The sequence below is a fragment of the Venturia canescens genome, chromosome 1 (genome assembly GCF_019457755.1).
Source record: "Venturia canescens isolate UGA chromosome 1, ASM1945775v1, whole genome shotgun sequence".
Lineage (NCBI taxonomy): Eukaryota > Metazoa > Arthropoda > Insecta > Hymenoptera > Ichneumonidae > Venturia > Venturia canescens.
In genome coordinates, this window is record NC_057421.1 from 29,309,641 (window position 1) to 29,322,177 (window position 12,537).

General features: G+C 38.0%; 1 protein-coding gene across 1 annotated transcript in view; it reads right to left on the reverse strand.

Annotated features, from left to right (window-relative positions):
- Positions 1–867: 867 nt before the first annotated feature.
- olf413 (DBH like monooxygenase olf413) overlaps positions 868–12,537 on the reverse strand; it is a 161,319-nt gene continuing 149,649 nt past the window's right edge. The window contains exons 4-9 of the mRNA XM_043422091.1: positions 11,458–11,652; positions 8,452–8,538; positions 7,758–7,940; positions 6,563–7,015; positions 6,224–6,417; positions 868–5,389 (exon numbers count right to left, since the gene is read on the reverse strand). Of these exons, the coding sequence (XP_043278026.1) occupies positions 4,927–5,389; positions 6,224–6,417; positions 6,563–7,015; positions 7,758–7,940; positions 8,452–8,538; positions 11,458–11,652 (1,575 nt within the window). The 3' untranslated portion in view covers positions 868–4,926. The remainder of the gene's footprint in view (positions 5,390–6,223; positions 6,418–6,562; positions 7,016–7,757; positions 7,941–8,451; positions 8,539–11,457; positions 11,653–12,537) is intronic.

The window sequence follows — 12,537 nt, forward strand, 5'->3', positions numbered from 1 at the left end:
CCGGTAGTTTTCCATTTTTTCCTGAACGAAGGCAGCTCGGAACAAGCTTACCTGTACCTGTTCCTCATACATTTTTTATAAAATGAACTACGACAATATCATTTTCACTTCATTCATTTGACCTGGTATATGTTTCCCTGAAAGTAAGATTAGTGTAGACTTACAGGGGAACTGATGAGGGGACTACGTTCCAAATCTCATTTATTTGTATAAATATTTATTTGTGTACTGCAAGATTAATTAATGAAGCATGATCAAATTTTGTCAAACGTATAAAGTTGAGAAAGTTGTACTCTACCTCGAAAGACGTGTCTTATGCTTATACACAGATCAGTTGCGCTGTTGCCGTATTATCGTCATTTCAATATAAGGCCGCCGACAAAGAAGCTCTGTTAGCCGATTTTTGTCATCGTCTTGCGTGGGCTGACAAAAGTTTTTTACAATCGGTTAAGAAGTATGGAAAAATGTTAACTTTGAGAATTCAAGGTGCGAGGGTAGGTGACTGATTTATGTGCTTACAGGTAGCTGAAGCATAATGAATCATTATCATCAGTATGATCATCATTTCTCGTATTTTCTCGTCTCATTTCAAAGAATTTTCCATTCCCAAGCATTGTGAAGTCTTCGTCCTTCGATCGATACGAGTGAAAATTTTGTATTGTAGTTAGTCGCGAATCACGAATGCTTTTTTTTTAAATTATATTAACAGGGAACTTGCAACAACCAACTGCTGATAAAGTAAACTTTGCAGGTATAAAATTAAGAAAATGCACTCACCTTTTATCTCTCAATAATGAATCCATGATTCTCGCAATGAAATTTGGAGGAATAGCAGGTGGTTCGGGGTGACAAAAGAATGACACACTATTTAGAAAAACATTTACATATTTATATATATAAAATATAATACATTTTGTTACAGTGTAGATGATAGTGTAGCGTTTAGTTATCATTTATAGTTTTCATTTTTCTTGTTCATCCTCATTTTGCTGGGCGAGAGTAGGTATAAATCGAGGACAACGAAAGGGTGAAGATTAGCGGAGAAGGGAAAAAGATGAGTTTTGGTGGTTAAGGGATAATCTACGAAATTATCGAAAGGGTTAATCGGCCGGTACGTGTATTTCTTGTGAAATTGAACTTTACTTTTTCTTCTTTCAATCCTCCTTTATACCTCGTTTAATACAAGTAAATAATAACGCTATAAGAGACCGGACACAGTTTGTCCGTCTCGATGATTTTTTTTACTGGGTCTTTGTGTATTCGTGTTTCTTTTTTGGGATAACATCCCTCAATCGGTGACGAAAACCGGTTATGACTATATCGGATCGTATGTAAATCTATAACTATGTACAGAATTTTTTTTTTTACTATTTACACACATTTGCTAATCATACAATCGTTCGATCATAATATTTAATAATTCATTCGTCAAGCTATCGGTCGATATTTATCTCGCACACAATCAAGCATACAAAAACGCAATCTTTCCTCTTTGCGACTCGTTTGAAACGGCGCTGGACGTGTTAAACGTCGACCGTCTTATTATATATCCCTACGAACGATATACATACAGAGCTCGCAGTTCTTGGTTTCGCCGCGTTCACATCATAACTTGTGTGTTGCTTTTTTTTTTTGGACTGTCAATCTCGGCTGGCGCATAGATCGCCCCGCGTTGCTCCATCATACATTCGATCGGAACGTTAATTATTGATTCATTTTCCACTAGAACATTTTCCCTTTTGCGTACTAGATGAAAAATATTCGTTAGTCTGACTCGCGTCACACTGATCACGCTTTAATCTCGTAATAGGATAGTCCGGGTTATTTGACTCCGGCGTATGATAGTTACTTCTGGTTAGTAAACAAAAAATTATGACTATGTACCATATTATTATTGTTATTAGTAGTAGTATTATAATTACTATTATTATTAATGATATATTAATAATAACAATTGTGCAAATGAATTCGCGGCGAAACCAAGTTTTGTCGATAACTGAAAAATAAACGTAATTTCGTGACTCGTGATACAAATTTTTTTGAAATACTTTTACTTGATATCGTTAAATGACTTATGTATTTTATTATTTGCTTTTTCATTTCTTATTAAATCATTTTCTTTGCTTTACGCTTCATCCACTTTTACTCTCTCGCTCTCTCCTCTATCTATGCACGTTAAACTCCGAATAAATGGATTTTACTTTTTTTAAACTTTTTTTTCGCGATTTTTTGTTTAATTTCGAGAATAACGCGTGTGCGACACTTTGCTGATTGTTCTGGTCATATATCACTGGCAGTTGCTGGCATGTTCCGTTTTTTCTTATTTTTTAAACATTTTCTTGAGTGAGCCTGACGTTGCAAGGAACTTGTTGAACGTATTTTTAGAAGTTTATTCAAAGAATAAACCTAGATAAATAATTAAAAAATATGGGTTGGTATTTGAAATGGAGAGAAATAATTGAAACCTATAACAAAATTTTAGCAACTCAAGAACGAGATGTTAAATCTTTGTTATTTTTTTCTTTTTCTTTTTTCGAATTCTCAAAGTGCTGTCGTCGTATCGTTTGCTTGCCGTTGCATTGAAATCAGCCAGATAACTGCCCTACAAAACTACACATACACAGATTTCTCTATGACATTCACGAATAATCGTATTAAATTGTAAAATATTTCTACGTATTATATCGATTAGCCGGCTACGTCAAAATTGCTCGAAATCGTCAAGTTTTTATTTTATTTCGCATTTAATTTTGCCGCAGCTATGCAGTGTCTAAACATCAAAAGTCGATGATTCAGAGATTGGATTAGAAAGAGTGAAGATGATAAAAACGAATCGTTATCGTTGATTTCAAGAAAATAAATTACGTGTGAACAAGATAACTTGTTGATTGTGTTTTTACCTCTTGATTCGATGAAATAATTTCGTTGGAACAAAGACAAACGAAGAAGAGTTGATTGAAAGAAATTTTCGTAACTCCGAAGTTGATTGCTCGGTGCATAAATTTTGTCCAACTAAGGTAAACCCCGCCTGGACCATAATATGTGTATATAGAAATGTTTTTATATGCGCTCGCGTAAATGTAGATATGCAAAAAGTGCGCAATTTTTGTTGTTTCGACTCTTTTTTTTCTCTCTCTCTCTCTCTCTCTCTCTCACACACACACACTCACTCGTTCTCACTTTCACTCATCCTCTCTTTCAACCGGATGAAACGACTAGGTGCAAGGCTATGTAGAGAATGATCAGTCGTCATACCATAGAAATGGACATTAAGATCCCGAAACTTTGGAAATTTTAATATTCCTTCTGTTGACGATTTTTTGGGACTCAGCCGACTCGTTTACAAGATTGCGACAACGAAGCTAATACTCGAGGACGGTTTGACAAAAAAGTTTCTCGAGCTTTCGTGTCAAATGACCAAATGCATAAGGTTTAGCATTTTTTTTTCTTAGAAAAAAAAATCAATAATGATACAAGTGTATCAATCTATACAACTTTTTTCAACGGCATTTGACAAAAGATATTTCGCAAAACTGCAAATAAATTTTCAATTCATTCTTCTCCGCATATCTTGCTTTTCCTCAATCCTTCCACCGAAATAATCTCGCTGTCCATTTATAACCGTGTGCTCCTTTATATATAATATATATATATTTATATAGATAGGCTTAATTAAAAAATAAATAATCGCATCCTATTGTTTTACGTTAATTAATATTTCGTTAAGCTCTAAAACCATAAAACAATGTGTAGTATGTGTGTGTCTGTGTGGATGTGTATTGTTTTTACATTGAATAACCTGTACAAAATATTACAAAACAGTCGCACGACAAGCGTTGGCCGAGTTGTCGAACTTCGATTTCTGAATCTTCTTCATTTGTTTTCTCTCGAAATCGTTGTGATCAAACAAAAAATAGAAAAAAAATATTCAAAAATAATAGAATAATGAGTGATTTGTTCGATTCCAAGGTCACAAATCGACCAATGCTTGTTTCGACAAAAGGTCTATACTCGAATAATGATCTAATCAACGAAATATACAGAATCCTGCAATTGACAAGCTGACGCGAACGAAAATCTCGTTATTCGACTGATTGGATCACGTCGAACGATTTTCGTCAACAACGCGAAAGCTCGTACCGAAAGTGCTGCTTTCAAATGACAACGAACTACACGAAACGTCAATTGGTCGCATTATTTAATTTAACGTCTTGTCGTTTACGTTTCCGTTCACGTATGTCCGTGGCACTCACAAAAGCTCACGGTAATCAGCGCTTTAGACAACAATTATCCCTATGACACGCATTATAAACAGCCAAAACGTTAAATCATGGTGATTTAACTTCTTCGCGCTTTAACTCCTCATTCCCTCTCGATCGTGATTTTTCGCGAGAAAACCCTACAACGCGTGGTATTCCTTTCTTTTTGGTTTTTTTTTTCGTGAAATAATCGGATTTGCTCGCGGATGTCGCTTAGTTCGGATGAGAAAATTCTAAAGAGTACTTCTGATTAGTCAGTCGAAGAAACATTAAAAGTAGCACTTTCAATCAGGAAAAAACAAGTCTATTATAGACTTTGTCACGATCCACATAAAATCCACGAAATGAAACGCGATCTAGGACATCAATGACTCACGGGCATATGTTTGTGTGCATGAAGTCAAGTTCCAAAGTTCTCGAAGTTGGAAGGTCGCAAGTTTGATAAACGACGGGTAACATGTAAGCTTGCCAAAACTGACGCTTATTTGAAAAACTCGCCGGACTAAAGATGATTGTTCTTTGACCTACCAGACATATTTTTTGGGGATTTTCCTATGAGGGTTTGACTTTTATCACGAGTAGCAATTCGCGGAAGGAGACAAGAGGGGCCTAAAGGATAAAATTAAATTTGGACTCACCACGAGTAACAAGTTTGATGAATATTAGTTCACCTGATCGCAGCTACAATAATTGGCAATAAAAGCACTATCGATACAGTAGTGACACCAGAACTTCCAGCCACCGGTCCCTCGCTGCTTCGTGAAACTTTCGTACGCACCAACTGTCCACGTTCAATTGCATTCGCTTCGTCACTGTCTGGGTCGACCGGTGTTCCCAGATCTCCATCCTGACCAAATAACCTCGAGAGTTTGTTTCTGATTGTCTTTTTAGCGCATGGCAATACCGTCTCCTTGTATGGTCTTTGGATTTTAGGATAGTGAGCTTCTGGTATATCGGTACTGGGCAACAATTCACCCTTCGTACTCGAGCACAAAGGCTTAAATGTACCGCGATGTGTCGCTTCCCGGAAACTCTGGAAGCTTTCCTGCCAGTTGTAACTTGTTAGGCGCTCCTCCAGTGTCATACCCGCCAATTCCGGTGGCTCTTCAATTATAACCGGCGCCATTCCCCTGCGAACCCATCACGATTTCGCTACATTAGACTAAACTTCATCATTGATTTCTTCGGTTTCCGAAATCATAGAACCACTTTTCGGCTAGTATTTTTACAAGTTACATAAAAGTAACATTTTCAAAGTCATTACGATATGAAGACACATAAAACTTTGAACCAATTTATCATTTCAAATGCTAGATATTGTGTGGCAGCGATGTTACAATTCTGCTTGTTTTTTTATGGGAAACAAATCGAAGTTTTACGTTTCTTGAAAAACAAAAAGATGTTGAATGCATTCGGGATTCCGTCAATATCGGATGATATTATATATTCGTACAATAACTACTCATGAATGAATTAATTATCAATGAATACAAACAAATGATAAATAAAACAGCAAGAGAAATAAATATTCATACAATTGTTTGCCACAGCGACAAAACCAAACTCAATTAGGACTGAAATGACTGGGAATTATTGATTTCCATATAAGTATGTTTGACTTGTTATCGTCGCGGCTGGTGGACCCGATACATGATAAGTGGTGAGATGAACGTTTGACGCGTAGGACGTTGTGTATTAAACCGGCGGAGTGTCCTCTTTATAAAAAATGATGTTACGTAGTTGTTATGACCGACGTGCGAAGGGAGGCTAATAGCCAATTGAGATTGATCGTGAGATACGTCGTTGTGCAAGGATGATTGGCCTCGTAAAGGGGCAATCGGCCTGCTTCGAAGCCCTCATCATCAACGGCTCGACATTAATCTAATACTGCGAAACTACGTCGGCATGATGCACAATAGATAAAAATATAATAGAATATTAGCGCACAAAGATTAAGGACTTACTGCGAAAGCTTCTGGATTCCGAGGCTATGAAGTACTGTTGGCAATGAAGGGAGCGAGTAACAGAGTGACAGGTCGATTCGTGGATAATACAAGGCGGATACCAAGCACGTTTCCTCTTTGGTTGTGAGGCCTCCTAGTGTCATACTTTTACGACTTTCGGATGAATACGTGCACTCAGCTATCAGATGATCACCCTGCGAACAGTCAAAGAAAAATGATTACGTGTTATTACAGAATCGAACCATAATTCGTTGTAGTGGTCAATTTTTTTATTCCAAAATGAATGAAGCAAGAATTTCCATGTGAAAATTTCGCACTTTCAATAAAAATGACACTCACCGGATAAACTTTTACGGGACGCTGCAATCTTCTGTACTCCTGGTAATTTGGATCGTAGCTTGTATCAGATGCGATGGGTGGCATCTCTTCTCCTCCTCTTATTTGTCTCAACCTGACTCTCCTTCCGAGTTGATGAGTATGCATAATGACGGCAAACATGTTTACACCACTGCCAGGAACAGTTTGACGGGTACAGTCAGCTACGCAATGACCCTCTGACACCACTTGGGGTTGACCTGGTGGTATGATGTGCCGCCAGTTAGGATCGATACCCACACTCAAAATCCCGGCGTCGTGAGTTCGAAGACGATTCGTGTACAACAGTCGTAGACCAGAACTGTCGGTTATGAAACGATCGAGCTGGGGATTCGTATAATGCGTCTCGAGCATATAATAATGCGGCCCGGTGTGAGGGTCCAAAGCGTATCCGGCTTCCGGTGGATAATTAAAGCCCTAAATAATATAATTAAAGTCAACCGGTTGGCTTAGTGTCATAATAACTTAGCGGCGTATGCGAAGTATTGATAAATTCCAGAGAATGTATAATCTAATTACTAAAATTGTTATGATGGAAAATATTCCCTTTCTATTTAGGCACTCATTGTTAAAATATTTTCAAAAGTTCTAATTTTATTTTGTGCACTATATGATTAATAGTAAATTGAGTAAGATACACGAAAAAAAATCGCGATAGATTCAATTTGGCAGGTTCGTCGACAATTCCATAACGAATCCGAGGTCAAATGTCGTACATGCCGTGACAACATGAATAAACTGCAATTGAATTGTACAAGAATGGTTATCGCGACTCAAGAGGTCGCATATTTCAGGCAACTTCTTGCTCTTCGTAGGGAAACTGAAAATACTGTGCAGACATTCTTTGAAATAGTAACGCGACAGCTTCAAAACCGGTTTACGCGGTACAGCCATATATTAATAAATTCAACCCTTCTGCACGATCACGGAAAGTTCACGGTTACATAACGCATTACGGAATTATAAGGACTATCTTTAACTGCCAACGGGAAGATAAAGAAATGGATTTCTCAAAAAGATTGTTTCTCAAAAACAAGTAAATTTCTCGAAAAAAGAATTCATAATAGTTAGACTGCATTCTCTGTTGTATGAAATATGTAGATGCGAGTTTTGAGTATTGCCTGAATAGAGAATAGTATAAAATAATAGCGTGTCTTACCTCCGAGCCCAAACCCCAAGTAGCAGCCATAGTATTGCATTGAAGAGCTGGTGCAAGGGGTCCATAACAGGGGCTTCCGCTCGTCTTCGCTGCTTCTTTCAATTGTAACAAGTCACCGCGACACTCGTACAGCGTCATGTGATGCAGATAAATTTGATTACCTGGCTGTATGACTGGTTCGTACTGTAAAAAATGAGTGGTTTTGTATTGGATTCTCGACATGTGGTCGGAACTTTATTTCCTATGCTTCATTATTATATTCTTCAATTCCCTGTCCCTCTTTCTTTCGATTTGGTATCAATGTGCTTTCCGAATAGAATGAAAAACAAAATGCAATCACATCGAGCAGTTGGGTCACGTGCAATGAGCGACTCGAGATCCAGATAGGTGGCAAAGTAGACTTTCCCAAACGGGGGAATACAGGGAGAATACCTGCCTAACGGAAAACTACATCGAAACACAAGCTCTTGAAGCAACAGAATCACGTATGAGAGACACTTTGCAGATATACAACGTTACGTGTTCACGTAAGAGTTGCAACAGACATTTTCATGAAGATGTAAGAAAGGTAAAGGAAGGAAGAAAAAAGCGTAGGATCTGAATTTACGGTGTGACGGAACCTTGTAACTAGAAATGAGTTAACGGAGGTACAGGAAACCTTTAGGAAGGTCGAGAAGCCCGTAGAAATTCTTACCTTGACGACATGATGCTTGTGAGCAATGCTTGGCATTTCAACGACCTGACACCAGAGCAGCGTATCCTCCTCGGAAGGCAATTTTACCTGGAACACGAATTTGAAAACGTTTTTCATTCTCAAATCGATTTTAGTTATAGGGGATTCGTAACAAAAAAACATGGTTAATTCGGTAACCACGTAGCAACCTCTCGAGGCTTCGGGCACAGTATGTTGTGGCTTATTCATGGATATATGTATATTTCAAATGTTTTACAAAAATATACGAGTCTGTATAGCTGTATATATTAGTGGTCTACATGGGATTCGTAACTCGGTGGACGCGATATTAGCGAAGCGTGAACGAGTTCGACGAGACCGAGTCACCTCGTGCTATTCCGAAAGTACACGTAGAGAGTGAGCAAGGGGTAGGAGGACAAGTCTCGAACGAGATGTTCATGGCACCGGAAAACCAAATACCGAAGCTTGAATTCAATTATCGGGCTTTCCCGCGTGTATGTACCCTCAGCCACGGATTGCCTAGCAGATGAAAATTTCGCGTACTATCTATACGTAGCAAAACTGTTATATCGTATATGCACGATCACTCCACGTACAGGGTCCGCCGTTGCTGTAACGTACACCGGCGATGAGCACGATGCTGGAATATAAGTTCAGTTGTGAAAAACGTGATTGGAAGACGAATTTGGCATACCGTTATATAAAAGTGATAAGAATTATGGAAACCCTCAAAACTCGGTACACAAATTTATAAGTCTTTATTTTTTTCCTCATTCTCGTGTGTCAGGGTACCGAACTCATGAAAGATCGTGATAAACCACCGAATAAAAATGTCTGCTGTTTAAACGTATTACTTTTCTAATTGTCGCATCAAACATCACACTACAACTTTACGTTCCATTTTTTACTCGTTTGTATAATGTTTTATTCCCTAGGAAGTTAGACAATGGGTCTCTTTGATACTTTTTTAATTATCTTCTGAGCACCGACCATATATTGTTATCACTAATAAAGAAAAAACACAATGTCTGGTATTCAATTGAATTTGAGGTTTTGCCGAAGTGTCCCGGATAGGTTTTTGTTATCACATGCGTGTTCTTGAATGTCACTAAATGTTTATGACATTGATGCATCAGGATTTTTAAGATTCCTCTGATAAATTGTTTATCTTGTCAAAAATAACATACGGTGAGGAGCAGCTTCGATACACTCCTCATAACGTGTATTCCTTCACACATCCACCTGTATATTGAGTTATATAAAGGCTTTGAATATCTGTAACGAGTTTATATGCCAACACGTACTTTCGTACAAAGTTTGTCGAGACAGCAACCATGTACGTGTTCGAATGTATATTTGTGGAACAATCTAGAAGGGTGAGGCAAAGCGGGGAAAGGCAAAGGGTGTAAAGTGTGTTAGCTCTGACAAAGCCATAAGCTGACAGTTTCCATACCGAGCTTCGACAAAATTAGTGATTTCGAGATTACGACAAAGTTCTCTGTACATTTCTCCTCAGTTCAATGTATGACGTGTCCTATTCGCAGCGCGGAAAGTGTGTTATGTGTGGGCGAAAAAAGTAGAACGCGTAGCATACAGTTATAGTTGAAGTCATAAGTTGTTATCACTTATTTTAATGTTTATTTGTTTACCCATTATTATTATCCATCGGTGCGATAGACGCGTGTTTATGAGCCAATTTAACAAAAACATCGGACTTTATTCCCTAGTGGACATGTGAAAAAATGTGCCGCAAAATGAAGATGTATGAATTTTTAAATGTGGATAAATACACAACAGTACACGCGCCAAACTCAAAGTTTGTGGTAGTTTTTATCTAGCGTGTAGAAGCCGCGCTTACACCTTTTCGAATATATATTCGTGTCCGAAGCATCGGTGACGATAATTGCCGTGTCAATAGTAAAGGACTTTTTTCTTAATACATTTTGTTGCTTGCCAACTCACTTTGTGCCATTATTCGCCGAAATCTCTCTATTTTTATCTCTCCGAGGTGAGTAAATTCTCGTCATAGTTGTTTCATTATGCAATAAATCGAAACTAACATATTCAGAAAATTGAAAAACATTAATTATTGCGGTCAACTTCAAGTTTTTTGAGATTTTCAGCATTTTTACTACTCGCATCCTTCGTGTTGGAAAACAATTTCAGCGATGTAAATAGATGCTGAGAATCGTTATACACGAAGGGAAAGAAGAACGAGAGAGAATGGGAGAAGATCCAATATTTACTTTGTATGTGTAACTCCTTTACGTCGTGGATCTCACGCCATCACGTAAACTCAAGATAGAGCTTACGGTGCTCAACGGATAATCCGTAACGTGACTAGAATTTCGTAGTAACATTAATGCAATGAAGGTAGAAATACACACACATACTATGTGTACAGATATGTACATATACAGTGAATTCCAAGTCAAAAGAATGAGTAACGTTCCGAAATATTGTTAACAATATTTAATTCTTTTATTTGAGATTAATTCGGCACATTTTTGCTATTGTAAAAAATGCAAAACCCTCCAATAGTGATTTAAATCTAAGTTTTGTTTGCGATTCAGACTCTGAATCTGACTCCGAACTAGTGTTATTTGTACGAAAGGGCGGTTCACGAAATTTTGATTTCTGAAAGACCTGTCGATTCTATTTAGATTGTATGCTTTCTATTTGTATCTGGACCGACGTACAAACGTATTCGATCGTTATACTGGGATGTCAAATATTTCATCTTTCATATCGAACACGTTTTATAAACGATAAAATGGAAAAACAAAAATTGTGTACGCTTTCAAATTGAAATGGAACGCAATACAAGTTTACGCTCAAGGCTATCGAGGGTTTTCCTTCTTCTTTTCTCGTTTCCTCTCGTATTACTTTTTCCCATTACATAACGTTACATGCATATGCTGAGATACATAAATATACATATTCGTTCCGTATATGAGCGTTTTGACTCGCGTTTCGCGACAGTACTATAAAGAGAAAACTACTAACCTGTTGATTCAAGACATCCCATGTCTCGAGGGGTGGAGGAACTTCCTGATTCCGCGACGTACGCTTTGGTTGGGAATCTCGTTGTACCAGGTAAAGAGGACGCGAGCCTCTTACCGTACCGTCTTCCGGAAGTCCTGCGGCTACTGATACTGGCTCTTCCGCATGATATTGCCAAACAACTTGCATCGTGTCGTTCTGTAAAATAATTTAGAAAACAACGATGACGAATTATTAAAAATCGCTTCAGAATACGTATGTGCTATGAAATTATGGATTTGGAAAACTTTGGGATTGAATCATTCTCGAAGGATGAAAAATCAAACAATTTTTCCATCATCTCGAAACTGGAGCAGACGGAGAAAAAGTTTTTTGAACTCCGAAGAATGGTCGAGAATTATTATTTATTCTTTTTCGATTCTTACAATCGTATATTCATTGATTTGTTTTCATATAAATATACTCTATACTGTATGGCACGTAAACTGGGGCACGTCAAGGGTCCTGCACCCGCATGAGTATACGTATATATGCGACCGATTCTCTGCTGTCGTGGTTTCGCTCATTCCCAAAGGCAGAAAAGTGGCGAGACCGATTTTAAAAGCGACTATATACTTGGCTCGCTTCCAATATTTAGAAGCCCGTATAAATCATACCCATATAAGAGGAGAGACGAGGAGCAATCGTATTCTGGTTCGGGAGTACTCTGCTATATCGATCTAACAAAAACGAGTATACCAGCCGAAGCGACAAAGAGAAAAGGGGGAGAAACAATGAAGAAAAGATCGATAGAAACGCTCGAGGACTCGGAACACTAGAATTTCCGTGAGGAATTGTATAATGACAAATTGGAAGTCTTCTACAGTTTATTGAATCGCGGATTATTCTTGGTGAGTTGGCACGCACCGCTCGTCGTAGTATTTGACGTTTGAGTATCGTGGATCAAAATATTACCGGAGACCACGCACTCCCCCATCGCCATGATATCGCGTCGAGAAAGTGTAACGTTTTTTTTTTAGGAAGATAAGCTTATCCACTAACGAGTTCTTTATGAGGGCATGAAAAATCGAGACTTTCTACACC